This window comes from Perissodus microlepis, chromosome 23 (assembly GCF_051167445.1).
Source record: "Perissodus microlepis isolate ML-2025 ecotype Zambia chromosome 23, ASM5116744v1, whole genome shotgun sequence".
Classification (NCBI taxonomy): domain Eukaryota; kingdom Metazoa; phylum Chordata; class Actinopteri; order Cichliformes; family Cichlidae; genus Perissodus; species Perissodus microlepis.
Genome location: NC_140482.1, coordinates 1,975,215 through 1,998,506, shown reverse-complemented (window position 1 = coordinate 1,998,506; position 23,292 = coordinate 1,975,215). Strand labels below are relative to the sequence as shown.

Here is a 23,292-nt window from a genome sequence, read left to right as displayed (position 1 = left end):
AGACTGCAGGGAGGTATGGACTGCAAAGTGTATCTGTGGCCAGATGTAGGCAGCATCGTCCACGTCGAACTACATAAACAATAATTGTGTTGGATGGTTTTGTCATTCCTGTTAGATCAACCCTCACACTCTGTTGGCCTAATTTCATACAGTAGATGCCTCTCACAGATGCTATTACCCTGCAAGATACTTTTCATATCTTTTTAAAATTTTCTTTAAAAAAAAAATAAAAAAAATTGCAATTCAAAATTAGTCTCTTTCATATCTGTGGTCAGTGATGTCTGCGGTGTTCTCTGGTTGGTCTTTGCACTACTTTCACTGCCGTTAGCCTTTCCATGCACGCAGCTGAAAATGCTGGGAAGTCCTGGAACAGATCAATGCAACCAAATTTGGAAAATTGGAAATTTGGAAATTACACAAACTTAAAATACTCCACTGCAATATTTTCCATTAGACAAAGTAAGAAAAAAACCCAATTGGGACTAAAATCGTGAAAAGTTTTTTTTGTTTTTTTTTAAAGAGTGAATTGATGAAGGATAGATTCACTTTCAAGTACTACAAAAGAAAGAAACAAGAAAACACCAACAAATATTTCTGAATTATAGTGTTTTGTTTTTTAAAATTTCAAAATATTGTATAACAAGACGAAATCAAAGCGCAGACGTAAGTGTTCACATTCGTCTTTGACTCTCTCTGAACTAACACAGCCGATCCCTCAACATGTTTGTGCTCTCTGCTCATGTCGCCTTCATATGTTAAATCATTTTTTGCCTTTTAAAGAACTTATTTTAAATTGCACTCAACAACAAACAAATCCTCCCAAACAAAAACAGTAACTTCACGTCAATATGTGTGAAGTTTGAGACCCCTGCCCTACAGTGTTTGATCACCTTTGTGCTGTTTATGTCTTACTCTGTTTCTTGTCACCAGTGTCTTCCAGACGACTGATGTCAATACTTTTTGTCCCTGTTTAACACCCAGATGTAAGTCATACCCTCTGCTCCTGCCTTTTCAGTGGTTCATTGTCAGCTTACTTATCCAGATCCACTCTCATCATATGCGGGAATATTTATCGCAGCAAACCCTGAGAAACAGGACTTGGAGATATTTCTTCAGTCTGTGTAGGTTCTCTGTCATCCAGGTCATGGTAGTCTAAGGAGCTGGGAAGGAACACAAATACAAGCTAAACAACATAGTGTGTGCGCTGTGTGGTGCAGCGAGTCCTCCTCAGACCTCTATATTGTAGAAACCAAACACCATCTCGACAGGACCAGACTCAGCAGCACATCAACATCCAAAGGATGAAGGTCACTGTTTCAAGGATGCCAGTGTTCATATTCTGGACAGAGAACTTTCATGCAGAGATTTACTGCAGAATCCTGTGTTTACATTTTCTTTTTAATTAAAAAAAATCAAGTGGCTGAGTCAAATCAGTATAACTGCGTGCTTTATTGATATACAGTAAAGCATTTTATAATACAATAGTAAGGCATATATTTGGTGGAATCTGATATGTTGTGAAGTACTGATGTTATTTGAAAAATGAGGAGACTGAAACAAACGTTAATTAAAAACCTGGCCAGTCAAATCAAACTTAGTGCCAGAAACATCTCTGGGATAATGCTCGATGCCAAAACACGCATGCACATAATACTGTACCACTTTTCACATACTTCTGAGTTGTTAAATATTAAATAATGATGAACTTCCTGTAGTCACACATGCTTTAATTGAAACACAACACACAGCACAAAATCAAATAACCTTTAACCAAAGGAAAAAAACGTAATTTTTGCTAGAATAAAATACTTCCTCCACATAGAAAAAGGTTTAGTATATCCCAGGTTTGACAGTAGTGCACAGGGATTAATGCATGGATGCATGGATAAATGCATCTGGGCATTCAGGCTGGAGGCGCCTACAGTGCATTTACTGAACAGTATAGTTCTGAAATGAATTAGCTAGCAATTTATTAATGCGAGGACTGAGAACAGCGGAGAAACTGCCTCTGAACTTTCACACAAACTCAATTTAACCAGTCTCTAAACATTCTTTCATAGTTCAAGAAATCCTCACAATCTAGCAGCCATGTAACACTGCAGTGCTCAGATTCTAGTCTTACAGTACTGCTGAAGTCAAAAAGCTGTGTTAAAAATGAAATTCTCATGTTGCACGTGTCAGTGCAACAACCAAGATCGTAACTTCAAGGTCCAATGTAGAGCTGAAGCTGAAAACTCGATAATACTAATATTCTGAAGAAGATATAGGATATAGAAAGTACTTATGGAGAAAGACAGGGACACCATCAGATCTTCATCGCTGAAGAAATGCCTCTTGCTCACTTGCACCAAACATCTTTCTCTGACTTCTCAGGTGATGCACTTTTCAGGTCCTTACTGCTCTCATGCACATGTTTTCTTTGCATCTCCACAAGAGAAAGAGGCAAGGTTGCTTTTGCAGCGCAGTCCTCTCACATTCAGTCATTTGAAATGACAGATCTGAATGAGGCCTTTGGGCAGTAAATAAGGTGAAAAACTGAGAATAATAACAGGGATGAATGGATGGAAAGAACTCAAACAGAACACAAAGTTTGTCACCCAAAACCACACACACACACACACACACACACACACACACACACACACACACACACAAACATACAGAAAAAGAAGCACAATCGTGTTTCCCCAAAAGCTTGGCCAATGGGTAAAATGTCAATAAAACGAGAATTCAATTACTTGCAAATCATTTAAAATGTGTGTTTGATTTAATAAAGTGGAAAAACAACAAACCAAATGTTGAAACTAAGAATTTATTTTCTTCTTTAGGCTTTTATCTTTGACATAAGTCAAAGATACTTTTAAAGATTTAAAAGTATTTTATACATTAAGCTTAAATTTCACAGCAATCACTATAAAATTCTTATGCAAATGAGAGATGGTCACGCTGAGGCCTTTGTGTCGGCTTCGTTCAGTGTTATGCACCATAGTGGATGAAGTCACTAAATCCTCGCAGCTTTGTTGATGTGGTTAACACATCTGCTCAATAAACAATAAAATGCTAGTTGGATTCCAAACAGATACCTTTGATTTGGAAGAGTTTCACACTCGGTGCCCTCAAACATACAGAGCGACCTGCTGTGGCAGGGAGCAGCCTGCAGGAGCTGCTTGGCAACGTGATTTTGCAAAACTTTGTCAAATGACAGTCATTCTGCTTGATTAAGTACAAATTTGTTCATTCTTTCTTTCTTTCTTTTATTTTTAAATGAAGGAATGATTGCAGCTGACAAGGAAAGAGTCTTCTACTTTCATCTACAGCGTATGTCATAATATTTGAAAAATGGAAAATGAGATAAGGGAGCAGTTTTCTTAAATCTTAGCTTTTCTTTTTTTAGGCTTTGCAGCAGATTAAACCATAAGAAATTAATTTTATATATATATATATATATATATATATATATATGCCAAAGGTTTAACATGATTGTTTTTATGTGGCTCTAAAGCAAAGTCTGGCTTCAGAAGCCATGTTTAAGACAAATAAACACTTACTACATTATAGCAGCTGCTATAATGTAGTAAGTGTTTATTTGTGTTTATTTAACTGCTATAATGCTAAATGATTAAATGACTTGCAAATTGATTTTTCCTTTTATTGACCTCTTCCATAGCTTCTCAACCTTTTGGAAAAAAGGATTGCAATATGAAATTTAGGCACCACCACATACACAACCAAACACACATCCATACAGTCTTGCAGACATTCTACTTTAAAGATCCAATAGGTCTGCATTACTTTGACAGTAGTGTAAGTTTTACAAAGACATGTTTTCTCTTACAAAGCACCCTTATTATTTCAATCATTCATTTTGATACAAATATTTCGTTTCCCCAGTTACAAAGAGATGGCAAATATATGACCATGCTTCTTCGTATCTCGACCCCAGCCCAAAGCCCCATTGTTGTTTTGTACAATTGCATAGAAGTTAAAAAACATAAAACAAAACCCCAAAACAGCCTCTCTTCATAATAAAACAACTTTAGGACATTTTAAGAAACTACTGAAATCTACATGTACTTTTTTGATGAGACCTTGCTAGAACTTTAATCTTTCACAAAAATAAATGTTATATATATATTCTCTTTGTAAACTGTTTCCAATCCAGTTGTTTTGACTAGAAAAGCATGCGATAGGTAGGAAAGTAGGGAGGGATGGAGGAGAGGGGAGTTAGGGCTGAAGATTAAAGGCAGGATCAGAAGTGCAGGGCCTCGTGCTGTTTGGTGCTCCTTTCGTCCGTCATCACACTGACCAGTGACTCCATGGCACGGCCCAGATCGTCAGCCATGTGAAACAAACTGCCAATGCTGGGACCTGAGGGGAGAAAGAACACACTTATGGAAGATTTCACCTAAACCCCCTTTGCACAAGAATTTTAGCACATCTGCACATGAAAAACGTTATCTTTGTGCTATGATTTTAATTTTTTTGTTGACTTTTCACATATTTATGAAACAATGAGGCGTCAAAATGTTGAAAACATTTAAAGCTCTGTTAAGACCTGCAGCATATAAAGTTACAGCCAATATCACAATGTAAACACTATACTCTGTATAATTCAGCAAAAAAGGGATAGAAGCAGGGTCGTGTGACTAAATGGGAGCTGGCAGAAATACGTTTTTGCATTTGTTCACAGCACATTTGGACATTTCCTGGCATGACCTTGTTCCAAAATGGACTCAATCAATTTTTCACCTCAAAATTCTGCACACAAATATCATAATATAATATAATAGAGCAGCGGTCCCCAACCCCCGGGCCTCGGACCGGTCCGTGAGTCGTTTGGTACCGGGCCGCAAGAGTTGAGGCTCGGGTGAGAAATGTTTGGTTTTCAGGGTTTTTATCAGTTTTCAGCGTTATTTTGTTATCGTTTTTATCGTTAACTCGGTTTTCCTGGGTCTTTTCACGTGTGTTATGAATAAATCTTCTTTTTTTCGGTACCGGTACTAGTTTTATTTTGTTGTATTTATCCGCGACACCTTAAAGGCCGGTCCGTGAAAATATTGTCGGGCATAAACCGGTCCGTGGCGCAAAAAAGGTTGGAGACCGCTGTAATAGAATATAATGACAAAGTGAAAAAAGTTTGAAATTCTTGCATGTAAATAACACGTACAAAAATATTCACAGCTTTTCCTATACCACTCAAAAATGCGCTCAGGAAACTAGTTGGGTCCTTGATGACAACTTGCACCACTGCGGTCTGGACCTTTTCCTGTTGGAAAATGAACCTTTGCCCCAGTCCAAGATGACAAAAGTGGCTTCAGGACCACTCTGTGAACGTTTTTGAGTCACTAACCCTGACCCAGCCTCTGGCTCTGAACTCTGAAGAGATCTGAAAATGTCTGTGTACTAATGCTCCCCATTCAAACAGTTGGAGCCTGAGAGGTTGTGCAAAGAATATTGGGACAAACTGCCCCAAAACAGGTGTGCCAAGCTTGTAGCATCATACTTAAAAAGACTGTAATTGCTTTAAGTGGTGCTTCAACACTTACAGTTTTCACCTTGTCATTATGGGCTATTGTGTGTGAATTTTGAGATGAAAAATGAATTTAATCTATTTTGGAACCTGACAAAATGTGGAACATTTATGTTGCTAACTCCTGAATTTATGAGGTTACGAGGGGTCGAAAAAAAAGGATGAATTAAATCGTACAAAATTTTGAACCCGTTTATTAAGTATATAGTATTTATTAAGTCTACTAAATATACAGCTCAATGCACCTGTACTTTAATGATCTCATCTGAAAATGGAGAGGCATGTGTCTGAAAAACACATCTGAACATGTGCATGTTTGTAAACAATTTGCCTTTAAATCCACTTTAAAACTAACTGATAAGCTATACAGCACATTTTTAAAGCTCAGAGCTCCCATGACCTCCACAGAGGCACTGAGGCCACCACACTGGAAACTCAATCAGATTCTAAACACACAAGTTTCAATTCTTAAACAAATCAATTAAACTGAAGCTGCTAAAAGGCTACAACAAAGCAGTAACAGTCTGCAGGCACATTGTGCTGTGAACTTGTGTCACAGTGTCATCTTGTATATGCAGCCATTACGTAAACACAGTGCACAGACTTTACATTGGAGCACTAATTCCACTGCCTATCGTGAAAACAGGCGCCATGGTGCAGGCTGGACTGGGACACACACTGGGACAGCCACTTGCCCAGCTTGGGATCACTGTGCCAAGTTCAATTCAACTTTATCTTATTTATATAGCGCCAAATAATAACAACAGTTGCCTCAAGGCACTTTGCATCTATCACTACTGCCGTCTATCTCTGCTTGTCCACTTGTCCGGTTGGTTTGTCATCACCAGTCTGTCCGTCTTTATCTGGAAATCGCACAGCTTAGCTTGTTTATTGTCAACCACACTGTGGGGTGCATCCTTTTTGACCTCGGGACTTCCAGGCCATCCTTGGCACAAATATTCCTGTATATGCCAGCCACTTGGTTATTATGGCGTTCCATGTATCTCCTGCTTGCTAGCATCTTGCAACTCGCTGTTATGGGCTCGATTGTCTCAGGGGCGTCTTTGCAGAGCCTGCAGCTGGTGTGGTGTGAACACCAGCTTCTATGGATCTTGTGCTTGGCACTTGTTCCTGTGCTGCCATGATTAGTACATTTTCTACTCTCGCGCAGAACTTAAGAGGGTTTTATGCTCATGTCTCATTCAAAAAAGCACTTTTTTTTCTATGCTTATGATTAACAGCTCACACTCAATGCTATTACCACATCAGTTGTGGTGCTTGGTACCCAATCATGGAGGGTGGGGATAATGACATCTCACCAATGACCTAATGTCCTGGCTCCACCGTGCTGTAGCATTTGTTTTGTACCTCGTCGATCTCTAGTTGTGACAGTAGTTACTTCTTCCAGATGTTGGAACAAAGCTACTAGTTGTTTCACCATAAGTGTAAATGTTGGATTTCCAAGACTCCATAGATCCCATATCCTCTTCATGTATCTCTTTCGCTGGAATTACTTGTTAGTAGCATTCAAAAAGCCCCATATTCTCATTCAGTTCAATTACATTTTATTTATACAGTGCCAATTCACAACAACAGTCGCCTCAAGGCGCTTTATATTGTAAGGTAGACCCTACAATAATACATATAGACCCAACAATCATATGACCCCCTCAAGCACTCTGGTGACAGAGAGAAGGAAAAACTCCCTTTTAACAAGAAACCTCCAGCAGAAACAGGCTCGGGGAGGGGCGGGGCCATCTGCCACAACCGGTTGGGGTGAGGGGAGAAAGACAGAAGACATTCCTTGTCTACTTATGCCTTCTTGTTCCAAGGCAGTGCGTCCTGGTTCTGTCACACCTGACAAGGTATTTTTCGGACCATAAGGCGCACTGTCGATGAACGGGTCTGTTCACATAAATAAGGCGCACCGGATTATCAGGTGCATTAGCGAAACAAAACAGTCAGATAAGTCAAACTTTACTCAACTCATTCTTCTCGCTTTCTCCACTTTCATACCATTGATTCATCAATGTTAAATTCTCTGGCAGCTGCTCTATTCCCATGTTGTTGCAGTATATTAATGACTAACCTCGTATTGTGGATGGATTATCTCAGTTGTTCTCCTGACTGAAGTTTGGTCCGTTTACAGCATCCTGCCATGTCTCTAAGTTAGCGTTCATCCTCCAGCTTCACTGTGTTTATGCTAACATAGCTGTGGTGCTAGCGATCACATAGCACATCATTATAAACCAGCTAGCCCAACTTCAGTAACCCTACAAACGTCACTGCTGTTTAGTTTTCTGTCTTCATTTATGTTGGAAGTGATAGCAGCGCTGTACGATGTGATTTTTCAGAAATCTCTCAGTCAGAACATGCTACATCATGTTTAGGTGGAAACTAGCGAGCTAACTTCCTGCTAACTGGTAACTCCGTTCAATTTAATAAACTCTGTTTTCATGGATGCCTGCATGTACAACTTAATTGTTACACCTGGTAAAGCAGCAACGCTGATCATTTTATTACAGATGAAAGAATTTAGACAGTTTTTAACACTCAGTGATGCCGAGTGTTCCTTTGGCTTTGGGACCTGAAACAGACGGAGTTTAGGACCCAGATTCCTCCGCGAGGCTCCTGACTACGGTAGCCGTAATGCTCCAACAATCCATCCAGCAGTGCGGCTTCGTAGCTTAGCAAAGTCGTACTAAAATATTTTGACAGATTTCTGAGCGCCGTGTACCACATAAAATCGGTTCCAGGTCAGTAAGCACAACCAGAATTCATACATAAGGAGCACTGTTGATTTTTGAGAAAATGAAAGGATTTTAAGTGCACCTTATAGTGTGGAAAATACAGACCCTGACTATATACTGGTCAGAAGTTGAACCCCAGAGCCTAAGCAACAGTAGCTTCCTGTTGGCGGTGCATCAGCAGCCCTGACAGCTAAGATGTTGGTTAATTCGACATTTTGCTGCAGTTTTCTTTTTCTCTGTTCTACAAGGCGCGTGAGTGCACAGCGAAGGTAGAGAAAGGGCTGGTTGAACTCATTAGTTCATTTTCATTGTCAGTGCTTGTAGGGCCAGTGGCCCAGTATGCCAGATTACCAGTCCAGCACTGCTGTGGTGCGACAGAAAAGGGGGGAAGGAAATAAAAGCAAAAGAGGATAGATATTTACATTTTCCCACAGCATCACTGCACCATGTCATCCCCACTCTGCCATAATATGCCCAAATTTCCGAATAATTTCTTCAGCTGTTAGACTTCTATTAAGAGCTCGGCTCTGTTCCAGATGACATTTAAACCATAATTTTTTAGGGCAAAAAGTGTTGCAAACATGGTACTGATACAGCAGTAACAGAAGCGTGCAACAGTAGAGTGGGGAAGGAAAGAGGAAGGTAAGCCACTAACCTCTCATGGGTGTGCCTTTCTCCCTTCTAGCTCATGTAAAAAGGAGGAAAGAAAGAAAAGAAAGAAGGTAAAATCATCTTGTGTTGGTAACAGAGAGGAAGAAAGACGCTTGAAGGTGACACTTAAATGATGAATTACAGTTATGATAAAGTTTGATATAAGTATGTAATTGAAAGGAACTCTTCAACAAAGCAGAAGAGTGTTTGGAAACCCATAACCTGAGCACTACATCAATCACAGCATAATTATTCATATAAATGAGATGCTCAGTTCAGTTTCAGTAAAAGGAGGCATTTTGCTGCAGAAGAGGTGAATTATTTCATACCCTGACTTTGAGGGAAAGAGTTGTTGAGCTGTTCCATCACTTCCTCCAGCCCAGCTGCATCTTGGGATGGGCTGGACAGCTCATCATCACCTGAAACAGAAAAGAAACAAAGCGTTTAAGGATAGTTTGACGAGTACTGACCCAAGCACACGTACGCACACCATGAAACACACATGCAAGTCTTTAGCGTGTGTGTTGTCTCATGTAAACCGATGTCCAAGCAGCATATGTTCTACAGGTACTAGAAATCTATTTATATCGTTTATGCGTCACAAAGGGTGGATGCAAATTAAAGAATATAAAAGGGATGTGTGGGTGTTTTTACCCATTGTATCAGTAGTTTGGCTGGCAGCCACACGCAGCAGAGGGAGAGAGGAGTCGGAACGCTGCGAGGAGGTGGATGGCGAGGACAGAGCTGTGCCGTTTACCTTGGAATCCGTCTGAGGCACACATAAGGACAGCATCTTTTATTTGCTGTTTGTACAATGTTGTGCAGAGCTTAGAGTCAGTCATAAATACAGATACATTTACAGTATAAAGTGCATGTTGAGGTAACGCAGGGTTTTTTTCTATAAAGAGATAAAGATAATAAAAACAACAACAACAATATGTCGAGTACAACACAAACAAAACACAAGAAACTGGCAGTAATATGACACAGAGCAGAGACGCGTGCACCCTGCTTATTCTCAGCTCTTTGCTCACTGATGAAAATCAGAGACCATCAGTATCTTGTGCTACTTGGACTTGACGTCCAGCTTAAGAGCATTTTATCATCAGCAGATATTGAAGAATAGTCTAAACTCACTTGATCAAATCCAGGAAAGTTTAACTGTCTTTTACCTTGTTAGGTAGTATTCCTAAACATCTTTAGGAATACTACCTAACAAGGACTAACAATAGGCTAGCATACATGTGTGGGCCTTAGTTTTTCCAAATACAAACAATAAGAAATATTCAGAAACACCTTCACCTGCTGAGGGTTTCCATCAAGAAAATGGTGATTAGATCCAAGCAAGTAAAGAAGAAATAAAAACAAAGAGAGTGGAAGAAGAGTGGACCAAGGAGAAGAGTGAGCTTCTAAAGCAGAGAAAAGAAGAAACCACACCAGAGTTTACTGAACTTCAAAGGAAAGCTGGAGACTAAGTCAACTGACCAGAAGGGAATAGATGGGTTAACATCTATTGCGTTCAACTTCGTGTCTTTGCAGTTCAGCGCAACAACGTGATTGGATGTCTCAGTGGGTGAGGCCAGATGCCTCTCAGAAGATGTGACGCCCAGAAAGAGAGGGAGGGTAGAAAGACCAGATATAAAAGTTAGGTGAAGAAGAAATACAAGGTTTTTCCCTTCATCTACTGCGAGATGAAAAGATCAGGCATAAGATGTTCAGTTAAAAAAATTCCAGCAGAGATGCCAGAAGGATTATCCGCTCCCCAAACTGTGAACCTGCAAATTGGGTTTGTGTTTTTTGGCTTTTTCGCTGCTCATTTTTGCCGTGTTAGAGTATGGAATCAAGAAGATTTGGATTTCCACTTGGAAATATAGAGATATGCCAAATATCCTTGGGCAAGATACTGTGTGAATGTGAGACAGAAAGCGCTTTCAGAACTGAATTAATAAACAGGAGCTCACTGTATGGAAAAAATTAGCAGACATCCAAAAGTTAGAGATTGTCCTTTTGTCTCAACATCTCACTCATCCTACTTAAGCACTGACTTTTTATGTTTAATAAGTATATTATGCAGTATAGAGATACAAGCTCATGAAGAATTAGGACATTAGATTTCTCTGAACATAGTCCAATTTATATGGATTTGAAAATTCAAAACAACAATAAATTTTCATCCATCCATCCATCCATTCGCTTCCGCTTATCCTTTTCAGGGTCGCAGGGGGCGCTGGAGCCTATCCCAGCGGTCATAGGGCGAGAGGCGGGGTACACCCTGGACAGGTCGCCAGTCTGTCGCAGGGCCAACACACAGAGACAGACAACCATTCATGCTCACATTCACTCCCGCATTCACACCTATGGGCAATTTGGATTACTCAATGAACCTGTCCCCACAAACTGCATGTCTTTGGATGGTGGGAGGAAGCCGGAGTACCCGGAGGGAACCCACGCAAACACGGGGAGAACATGCTCAGAACAGAAAGACTCCGGCCTGATGGTGGAACTGAACTCAGGACCTTCTTGCTGTGCGGCAACAGTGCTCACCACCGTGCCGCCGTGCTGGAAACTTTAAATTTACTGAAAGGATCGATCCTTTTCATGGTCTTCTTGGACTTGGCAACCCTATCCCTAACCACTAACCCTATTTCTTTGTGCTAAAAGGAGAGCGCCACAGAATATCCAGTGGTATCACTGGTTCTATTGACTTATCTGATCATGCTCCTCTTTCAAGCATTGTTCAAACTGGTGAGAACCCAAACAATTAAAAAAAAATGCATATGAAAGGAAGGCAGAACAATCAAGATTAATAGAGCTTTAAACGCAGCATAAGGAGGGAAAGAACCAAACCCTGATTACAAAAAATAAATACACTATACTCACAGGAAATGGTAAAACGATGGTATTCACAAAACAAAAAGTTCATGAATCAGGCCATAAATCAGTCAAACTATTAGCAAGAAAACCTCAATAAACAGCAAGTAGGCAATACGATATACAAGATAAGAGATCCAAAGTGAAAAACTGTACAGTATCCCCTCAGGTAAAGAGTTTGGGTCTCAAAATGATTGATTTTAATTTATTTTATTCATTTGCCCCCAGAAAGCCATCAGCTGGATGAATGTCTAAAAATGCAGGAGTCCATGTTTGCTAAACAACATTTAGACAAGCCTGTGAAAGCGAGAATACAGTCTGGTCAGACCGAAACTGAACCGTTTGGATGATAGACACCATTCCAAAAACACAAACACAAAGATGAATAGTTTTCATAAACTGGAACAGTATAGAGATGATGGTCCGTAAATGTCTGCGATTCTCTTGCTAACATGTCCTGCTACTGATGTCCCTTCGCCTGGCGTGCTTGAATAATTGCCAGAGGTCGAAAGACATCCATACCACAGCGTTCTGACACACCACCCAGAGTTAGTACATCAAAGCAGATGTGGCACACTCTCACCGGCTTGTTCAGATCAAACTTGATGAGCACTTGTGGCATAGTAGACGCCCACAGTGGCGGCAGCGATGTTTTTATGGGCTCTCTTTGCAAAGCATAACTAGAAGGCAACTGCTTGGATGCAACCTGGTGGCTGAAATATGATACCCTGATTATTAGTTACTCCCAGGTGAGCCCCACCCCTCACAACAGCACAGGCTTGCGTTTCCCTTCACATAGGCCAGGAGTAGAACTGTGTTCCCTCTGCTGTCAGCTTTGTCCAGAGGATATTCAGGCATATGCTGGAGGAACAACTCAAACATGGCAGCAGCATTTTCTTTGCCTTTATGGCACACAATGCGGTGGTGACTGACTGCCGAGTTCGACAGTCTCAGCATCAATGTTGGACTCTGTGAGAAGGACTCTGACATTGTTAAGGCAACCCTGCATCACAGCCAGATGCAGAGCATTATTTCCATACTCGTCCTACACACCCGACGACTTCCTTGACTCCCTTTTTATCCACTGGAACATAAACTTGGGCTGACCCAGAACCCAACACCACTGGGTAGAGAATGGTAACACAGAAATGTGGAACTTGGAGTGTGGTTAAAGTAAAATCAGGATGCGTGAACTGGAGCTGCCACGCATTAAGTGTGTGCATACCTGCTCCAGGAGCTGTCTCAGTCTGTGAAGCTGGGACTCCAGCTGTTTGTTGTGGTCCTCCAGTATCTGCATCCGGGCCTCTAGACGGCCTTTATGTTGCCGTAGCAGCTTAGCCTCAGCGATAAGCTCAGCATCACGTGTGCACTGTGGTGACACTGGTAGCATCTCCGGGGGCGATGGCAGTGGGGAAAGACCCTTTCTGTCGTGTGTCTTCTTCAGACGGTCGTACTCTGCTTGCAGTTTCCTGCACAGATGAACAGAAATGAGGTCACTTCCTACTACAAGCTCTGGTAGTGGGCCAGGAACAGATGGATTCAAATGAGGGCAGTGAACCTTTCAACCAGATTATTTAACACAATCCTGAAGAGTAAGATGAAGCCTGAGCAATGGAAAAGGAAGCAATTTCAAGAACAAGGGTGATGTGCAGAGCTATAGTAAGTACAGAGGATGAGTTGATGAGCCATACCATGAAGCTATGGGAAAGATTTGTTAAAGCTAGCGAGGTGAAGGCAGAACCAAAAGAACAAGACTTCTTATTTTTATTTTAATAAAAATAAGATATATCACAATCTTATTATAAATGAAGCCACACTTGTGTCTGCTGTGGAAAATGAATAAATGAATATGATGTGGGCATCACATTTTACAGACTGTCCTTTCAACCGAAAGACTTGAATCATTTCCTAGTGTTCGTGAATGATTTTAAGTTGTGCCATCATTGTATAATTGGTCATATTTACATTACGTATGACTTATAGCGCGTTAGTTCAGTTTTAAATAAAGTTAAAGAGACAGGATGATGATTCAGACAGCAAAGGTTAAGTTTTGGAGCAAAGAAAAAAGAAAAAACCCCAAGAAACAGTTCTTAATGCTCGTCAGGTGCAGTTACTTGTTGTTTTGTCCCCTGACTAGATTTGGATTTTCTAGTCAACCCTAGTGGTCAAATCTAAAATCTGTTAAATGTGTCATTTGACCGCTTTCAGATTCAAAGCTGAGTTGTGTAGACTGGAGTGTGAGGCACAGTAACAGGATGCACTGACCTGTTCTCCTGCTCCAGGTCATTAAGGACCCTCTCCAGCTCTCCCTTCTCCTCTGTCTCCATGGAGATGAGGATCTGGGCGGGGCTGCGGGGCTGGCTGAGAGGAGAGCCTTGGTTCAGAGACTGGCAGTAGTGCTGGATCAACATGTGCTCGTCATCGCTGCAGACACACACACGTCAAACATACCCACCAATGATACACACACATAGCAACAGAGATGCCAATGCACGTACACACAGACACACACGCACGGAAAATGAAGGAAAAAGAAAAGCAATTGAATGAAAGAGCAGCAGCTAAACACAACAGCACCACAAAAGAAAGAAAGAAGAAAGAAACATGAAGAGCATGGAGACAGAGAGAGGGCCAGAGCGATCTCCTGTCAGGAACACTGGACTGGTCACACGCTGCCAGCTCTGAGCAACGAGTTCTGTGGCCTGAAGATTCAGGAGCATTTAAATAGGTCAGGTATTTAGCTATGGCGCTCACTGCACTGCTACCATGAATATTATAGGATATGTGCTGAATGAAAACAAATCACCTTCAAGAGGACTGCTGATTTGAAAGTGAAATCCTCTTTGGGTAAAGTGGACTCTCTCAGCTCTCTTTAAACTTTTTATTCATGGACCACACTTCATCAACCAAACTCCATATTGCACTTTATGTGGATGTGAAGCCCGAAGCCGTTTTTCAACTTAGCCTTAGTTCAATTTCCATGTGTGCTGGACTACTTTTAAATGTTGGTGTTTGTCAAGGAACTAACAGGGCTGCAACTTTTTTTAAAAGTGGTTAAAGCCCACGCATTCTACGCAAACTCCAGGCAAAGGTAAGAATACTACTAGAACAAGACTATTGTCCCATTATTGTTACAACAGGTAAGGTAAAGACGCACAAAAGGAACAATAAGTTATCCTATACTGAGTAGTCCTTAGCTTTAAATCTGGTACCAGGTACTACCACCTAACTTCTCTTCTTCTGCCTGTCCTGTCTTCCACACATCTTCATCTCCAAGTGAAATCATCTCACATCCTTTTCTTTATTGTCCCTGGAAATCTGGACTTCTAGCTAGCAACACACTCTGTGCCAAACTGTTTATTTCCTGATGTCTGTTAAACTAATAGAAATGTTGCACTAGAAAGTTTAACAGACTTTACTGCCTTTATGCTCGAGTACAGCATTCGTTCCGCCCCTCTTTAACCCCCCCGAGTATAAACACTAACTGATGCCACTGAACCAAAAGTAAAAATGCAAATGTAGGGAGTAAAAGCCAAAAGCTGTCAGAAAAACAAATACTCAAGAAAAGTACAGAAATCTGAAAATTCTATTCAAATACAGTAACAAAATATTTGTACTTTGTAACTTCCCACCTCTGCTTAGTTACCTTTAAAAATGGCTGGTTTCCCCCCCCCCCACCACCACCACACACACACACACACACACACACACACACACACACACACACACACACTTTTTCTATAATTCTGTGATCTGATCTATGATCTGATCTGTTCTGTGATCTGATTCTATGCTGCACCTGGATTTGCAGCCTACTGTTTTGCTACTTTTGATACACCGGCAAACTGCAGCTCAGGTGGTAGAGCAGGTCACTTACTAACTGGGAGGTTGGAGGTTTGATCCCAGTCTGCTCCAGTCTACATGCCAAATATCCTTGGGCAAGATACTAACCGCATGTTGCTCGTGAATAGCATAGCAAAAAGTGCTTGTGTGAATGTACAAGTCGTGTAAAGCGCTCAGTGCTCAGATCAAGTAGAAAAGTGCTTTATAAGTCTTCATTATGACCCTGCCTCTTTGATTTCACTGTATGTGTGTTTGTATTTGGAAGAAAGAGGAACCTGTAGCCCAGCGGTCCCCGACCCCCGGGCCACGGGCTGGTACCGGTCTGCTAGTCGTTTGGTACCAGGCTGTGAGAGTCGAGGCTCGGGTGTGAAACTTATCGTTTTCAGGGTTTTTATCGTTAACTCGGTTTCCCCGGGTCTTTTCCCGTGTTGTAGTTTGTGCATCTTATTTTGAAAGACATTTTTACATGTTACCATAGTGACCAGAGAGCATTAAGGGGCAGAGAGGAGTCTGCAATTATGCGCCACACCTTAAAGGCCGTGACAATATCTTCTGACATTAAACTGTCCGTGACACAAAGGGGTTGGGCACCGCTGCTGTAGCTGATGCCATCCTGGTGCCATTGACCTCTTTCAAGACTTGTTTGGCTGAATATTATAACACTATGTGCTGGATCTATATTTCCTGAGGTGGCTACTATCACCACATATTGGGGCAACTGCCCATTTAAGATTTTGCATTTAGCTTTCTCATTAAAATGTAGCCACTTTTGAATATTCAGTCCTGCCATCCAGAGCAGAGAAAGTAATCACTACAAGTTTTGTCGTTGCTGTGAGGACTTTGAAAACATACAAACGTTTACTGATGTATTGTTAATGCATAAACATGCTCCTGTCATACTTGGACATTTAAGAGTGTGGGTAGGGCTGCTCAATTAATCGAATTTTAATCTCGATTACGATCTGGGCTTTCAACGATCATTAAAAATGACTGAGCCGATTATTAGCCCCTCCCTCGTTCTTTACTCTCGCGCTGCTCCGTGTGGCAAATCGAGCGCACCTCTCTGCATTTCGAACACGTGTCACAACAATTAAGAGCAGCGGTCCCCAACCTTTTTGCGCCACGGACCGGTTTATGCCCAACAATATTTTCACGGACCGGCCTTTAAGGTGTCGCGGATAAATACAACAAAATAAAACTAGTACCAGTATCGAAAAAAAGAAGATTTATTCATAACACACGTGAAAAGACCCAGGAAAACCGAGTTAACGATAAAAACGATAACAAAATAACGCTGAAAACCGATAAAAACCCTGAAAACTATACATTTCACACCTGAGCCTCAACTCTCGCGGCCCGGTACCAAACGACTCACGGACCGGTACCGGTCCGAGGCCCGGGGGTTGGGGACCGCTGATTAAGAGGACCCGAGGGAAGCTCGGAAAGCTAAGCAGAAGTTATTTGGAGAGGAGAGTGACTGCCGTTGGTTGAAAAGAGAGGTAAAAAAAACTTCAGTGGTGTGGAGACATTATGGGTTCACGGAGTCAGACGTGGATCAAGTAGACACAGTGTGTAAACTTTGCTACAGTGTCGTAGCTGCACCACAGAGCAACACTGCAAAGTTCACTAAACATAGATGTTTACATTTTTCATTTATTTCTTATATTGCAAACATTTGCACTGTTATCAGTATTTGCACTATTTTATATTATTTTTTGACAATCTTTAAAGTCATTATTCAACACATTGTTATTGTTAAATAAATATCGTCAAATAATCGAGATCTCAATTTCAGTGAAAATAATCGTGATCATCATTTTTGCCATAATCGAGCAGCCCTAAGTGTGGGTATGTTTATGTCTTGTGTAGAGGTTGTGGAGGTAGGGCACGATACAGTTTACTACTAGAACAGTAAGTTAATAAAACGTAAACAGAAATGGAAAAGAGTAATGATTAAGCAAACCAAGGCATTTATTGCTCAAATCTCATTTTGACTGCAAGGCAGCCAACGTGGACGGACCGTCTGCTCCTCTCTCTGTGCCTTGCTGTTTATTTTGTTTAAATAACTAAATTTGTTTAGACTCAAGTCTAGAAAGTTGTGGTGATGATGCTGGTTTTGGTAAGAAATCTGACGGGACTGTGAAGGAGAAAAAATCATGATAACAGACAAAAACATTATATCCCTCAGGACAACATGATCATTGTACCCACCAACTACACTACAGCTACGTTTGTGTGGCTGTGATGATGCACACAAGAACAAAACCTGGATCCAGTAAACTCAGCACAGTCACTGACATATACAAAAACCAGCCAATGGAAACAAAGAAGACAGAGCCAGTTCACAGACATCAAGGCAATAAGTGAGTGAGAAGGGTTTGGCAGAACAAGACACAGACAAAAAGCGGTTCTCACATGCTCTCATTGGGTGAGATACTGTCAGTGAGATAAGAGCCATTACGATTCTCCATTTCTGCTAACCTGCAGAGGGGGAAGAAACAGAACAGTCAGTCCCCAAACCAAATGGTTGAACAATTAGCAGATGAGAAGGACACACAATTCTAAACCTTTCATGTCACTGAGAGTTTTCAGAGTACTCAAGAACATTTAGTTCGATAGGGAAAAACTGATTTTACTGGGAAACTGGTTTAAAATATAAAATGTCATTGTTTTTCCCCAGTGTTTGCCATATGTTGGCATTATTTTGTCCTTTGCAGATGAATGTTAGACGCTACAGGGAATTAATGGCAGAGCCCAGCAGATTTCAGCACATCACATGGGAAAAGCTTCAGCCATGCCGAGCTAAGCATTTTACCGCAAGGACCTTCTGTTTCCAACGTACAGACAACTTCATACAAAAGTAGTAACAGAAATGTTCAGAATGAACAACGTATTCCTAAGGATAGTGCTGCCTTAAAGACTTTCACCCAAGCTCATTACAGAGAAATAAAAGCCAAATGTCCCAGAGAAAGGCCCTCCTCTGGCATAGTAACCATGTTAGCCAGAACGTGTGACATGTGATGAACGTTTTGATCAACTGGGACTGGACACGAGTAGAAGAAGTCATTTTCTTGAAACTTTCATTAATAGATTAAATAGATACATTTTGCTCGAGTAACATTGACACTGACATTCCATTCTTCCCCCTCCTCTCCTCTCCAGATGGACTGTGACAGACGACTAAGGCTGGTGTTGTTACAATTAAGAGATAACCTCATGGCTTGGGAACCATCAGCTCACTAAAGGCTTAACTATGTTATTTCTGCACCCTACCACCAGCTTTAATCAGCTGCTGGATGTTATCTGTGCCGATCTGGGCCTAACAGGCTGAAAGCACTGGGCTGGAAGGGTTTGTTTGTGTTAGCCTAAAGCAACAGTGAGAAGTGTCAGAACCCTGGCAGAGATCAAATACTTAGCCTTGGCTTAACGTTTGGCTCACACCAGAGGAAAGCCAACAGCTCCCGACTGACTAAAATGCCAACTGACCAGCTGCCTGATTGAGTCATTGTTTAATTTAACTTCTTCTAGTCCCTCAGCAGTGGGTTAGTGGGAGCAGTTAGCTGCAAACTAAATTAACACGTAAGCAATAAGTTCTAACTAACTATATTAATGGCCTTTGCCCAGAGTCCAGTACTGGAGAGTATTACATGGATATAAGTAATATTAGTTTATGGAGATGTATATTTAGTTTCTACTTCAGTCAGATTCAGTCTTGATCGTGAGCTTAGTTAGACCATGACTAACTGAAAACAACTTGAGCATACTTGGCATTAAAAGCACAAAGACTCCGGGCTGTAAGTACTGTTCACAGTGACCCATGACCTGAACTTAGAGTAAATACAAAGTCATTATTGTATGAAATTGGACACGTCTTTGAAAAGGAGACGTGTTTGGTCAGTACATGAGTGAAAAGTCAACACTCTTCAGATCCAGGTCAATGAGAAGGTGACACATTTAGGACCTAAAGGAGGCAGCAGGTTCCACTGAGCATCTGCTCGTGGGACGTGCAGAATGTATGTGGAGCCAACAGGTATGTGAAGGTACTTTACATCAGAAAGAGAGAAAGCTCCAGCAATCCCACAATCCAGTGAGGACAGGAAAAACTGTCCTCTGTGACTAAATGTCTGCATGAGCACAGTGGGGTGGGGGCACAGAAAATGCTTTGCTTTAGCATTTTTTCCCCAGAATAATAATTTCAAGTCACATCAGTCAAAATGACTGTTCTGCAGAGAACATCACGCTCCCTGTAACATCGTTCATGCTTGGGTTTGTGGTGGATCAGTGATGGTCTGAGGAGGCCGATCCATGGACGGACACATGAACCTCAACAGCACCGTGACTGCCCGTAGGTATCGGATCGAAAACCTCGGACCCATTATCAGATCCTATCCTGGTGCAGGTGGTCCTGGGTTCGTGACAACGCCTGGCCTCATGTAGTGTGCAGGTACTTCCTGTAGGATGAAAGGATCCACACCACTGACTGCCCCTCGCCTGTCCTAAATCCAGTGGAACACCTCTGGGACACTGTTTCGGTTTCATTCGTGCAGGAAAATCAGTAACGCCTTGGACCAGATCTGGGAGGAGATCGCCCAGGACACCATCTGTTCTCTTATTATAGTGGCACACGGGGGGCTTACAGACTACTCTTCTACATTCTGCATTGCTGCACTGAAATATCGGCACAATGGACGAGCCTGTTGCATCGTTCGTTCACTTGATTTTTGGGGTGTCTTTCAATCCAGCCCTCTGTAGGTCGATCATTTTTCCTTTACATTAAAATATATGGCATCCTTTATTTGCTAACACATTAACCAGTCCTTGTTAGTATAGATATCCAGCATGAGCAGTGTATCAGAAAGATAACCAGAGTAAAGACAGAGCAGCATGATTTCATTTGTTAAGGGAAAAAAGCTGCCCAACTGCTTGGCCTCATGTGAAAAAATAGATGCCCTCCCTCGTTGAATCATTAATTAACTGAGTACACACATATTTTTGGAAAGGTGAGTTCAAATTCACAAGCCACACCCAGACCTGATTACTGTCAGACCTGTGAAATCAAGAAATCACTTAAATAGAATCAGACTGACAAGTGAAACAGGGTGAAAGATTTCAAAAAGCAACACATTATGCTATGATCTTAAAAACCAAAACCAAAAACAGAACATTTACGAAACAAACCGTCTGGAAAGGGTTACAAAGATCATTTCTAAGCTGTTGTTACTGAGATGGAGCCATTAGCTACACATGCCAGAACAGTGTTGAGCCTTCCTATGAGAGGAGTGACCTAAAACTGCCTTACTTGCCTCAGTCAAGGTCAGTGTTTATGATTAAACAATAAGGAAAAGACTAAAAAAAGCATCCATGGAAGAATTCAAAGGCAAAAAAACACTTCTGGAAAAAAGCATACAAAAAGAATATGAAGGCTTATCTCACTGGTGTGGACCACTGCTGACATTATGGGTGGGCCATGGGGGTCCAGGCCCAGGTCAGCTGCATTCAAACGAGACCCCTCAACTACAACTTGCACTAATCTATACAGTTTGGTATAATGAAAAACTTAACTTAACTTAGTTTAGTGCTCCTGCAGCAATCATGGTAACTAGCCTGGCTGACGACACTGAGCGGTTGGACTTTCACTTCACGTTTATTTGAAACTTAAAAGAGTTCATTCACCAGTTTGTGAAGCTACTGGAAAATTGCAAAAGAAATGGAAATGTTGTGTGTTTACACTCAGCTGGGAGCCACCATCTCCCCTGCTTACCTCTGTTTTTGCACGTTTCCTGTGGTTACAGTTCTCTGCTAATGTACTGTGTGCGTATGGTTAGAATTATGCATTGCATGGATTTTTTTTCTATGGAAATGTTATTTGATCCAAATGCCTCCCTGTCAAAGCTGGTTGCACATCCAACTAATTCTTTCTCCTGACGAGGCAAAAGGCAAAAACTGTTTGGAAACAACTGATGGAAGCTGTACTGTTGCCTCGCAGCAGGTCCTGGGTTCAAATCCACTATCTGGCAATTTGGCAGAAGACTTTCTGTGTGGTGTTTGGATGCACCTCCTACATCTGCATAAGTTCTCTCCGGGTACTCCAAATTCCTTCCACAGTCCAAAGACATGCACTTAATAGGGCTTGGTTAACTCGCCATAGGTGCAAAGGTGGGTGTGGATCTGTCTTGTCTGCCCTGTGACCCTCCGATGCAGCTGAATTAGAATAATTCTGAAAAGAAGAGTGGGCCAGTGGAAGCCTCCTTACCAGTTACTGCAAATGCTTAATTACAGTTCTCACTGCCAAGAGTAGCACAACCAGTTATTAGGTTTAGGGGGGATTAGCATCTCACATAGAGCCAGGAGGGTCTGAAAAGCTTTTTTCTTTATTTGAAATTGTAATTCAAAGATTGCATTTTATATTTACTCAGGTTATCTTTCTCTAGTATTAAAATGTGGTTGACGATTCGAATATGTAACTGTAACAAATATGCAAAAAACCCCAAAACATTACAAATATAAATCTACTGCTGTTTGCAGCACTGTGTGTCCTGCTGTATGCAGTCATGTTACCGGTTGGCATAGTGCTCGATCCGCGTGTGCGTGTCGTCATGTGAGAGCTGAGGGGAAGATCCAGGCCTGCCAGGAAGAAGCAGAAACAAAGAGAGAGCTCATGAATCCAACCCATGAATCCCAACTCTCTCTCTCTCACACACACACACACACACACGCGCGCACACACACACGCACGCACACACGAACACACACGCACGCACGCATGCACACACACACTGCATGAATTCATAGCGGAGCAGTGAAGGCAGCGACAGCACAGGGAGCAGATTTGTGTGAAACGTTCTGTAAATACGTGTGTTACACCTGCACTTGGACTTATTCTGCCTTCACGTGTTCATGTGCTGAGAGAACGTAAGCAGTTCATAGAGAATGAAGGAACTGATACAAATGACACCAAGCTCACCCAACTCCAGTAAAATACCTCTGGGACATTATGTTTAGGTCCAAGTTGCACCTCAGATGTCGTGGAGGTTGGTAACGTCCTGGTCCAGAGCTAATGGACCATAACTGAGCCTCATTCACCCGTTTATACAAGCACTACCTCCTGAGCTACAGCCAGCAGAGCTGGGAGAAGATCCCCCAGAACCCCATCACTCGTCCTAATGTCTGATTAGGAGCCCAGCCTGTTGTCAGGCAGGCGCGTATTCAATATTACTCAGCACCATTTTGAGTTGCTGCAATTAAATTTGGACAAAACGGCTTCGCCTGCTGCACCTCACTTTGATTTTCTGGGTGTTTTTGAATTCATCCCTCTGTAATCATTTTCATTTCCCTCCTTTATTCCTGACATTACTCAGTCCTTATCATTACTCAGTCCTTATCATTACTCAGTCCTTATCATTACAGATATCTGGCTTGTTTTTCCCCATCTGATGTGAGAGCTGATGTGTTTTGTATACGCTCGCTTTCATTGAGCAGTGTATAAAAAGCAGCAGACAAATTGAGTAGCATCCAAAATGGTTATTGGCATGATGTCACGCAAACTTATGGCTGCTGGTGGTCGTTGGGTGTATGTCTGCTCAGCTTTAGGAGGAGAGGTGGAACAAAATGGGTGAGAAATCAGTAGTCATGTAATCAAGTGCTGGG

The 23,292-nt window shown here is 41.7% G+C and overlaps 1 protein-coding gene across 4 annotated transcripts in view; it reads right to left on the bottom strand.

Moving 5' to 3' along the window:
* Positions 1-1,430: 1,430 nt before the first annotated feature.
* The window catches only part of dmd (dystrophin), a 284,621-nt gene continuing 262,759 nt past the window's right edge, over positions 1,431-23,292 (bottom strand). For 2 of the 4 annotated variants that reach the window (XM_084922099.1, XM_084922100.1), the window contains 8 exons: positions 22,204-22,269; positions 18,061-18,126; positions 14,068-14,226; positions 13,028-13,271; positions 9,586-9,700; positions 9,261-9,350; positions 8,936-8,961; positions 4,258-4,368 (listed from right to left, as the gene is read on the bottom strand). In XM_084922099.1, coding sequence (XP_084778225.1) covers positions 8,939-8,961; positions 9,261-9,350; positions 9,586-9,700; positions 13,028-13,271; positions 14,068-14,226; positions 18,061-18,126; positions 22,204-22,269 — 763 coding nt within the window. In that variant the 3' untranslated portion in view covers positions 4,258-4,368; positions 8,936-8,938. Of the gene's footprint in view, positions 4,369-8,935; positions 8,962-9,260; positions 9,351-9,585; positions 9,701-13,027; positions 13,272-14,067; positions 14,227-18,060; positions 18,127-22,203; positions 22,270-23,292 lie in introns of all 4 variants that reach the window. The other 2 variants (XM_084922101.1, XM_084922102.1) reach the window with 1 other exon arrangement.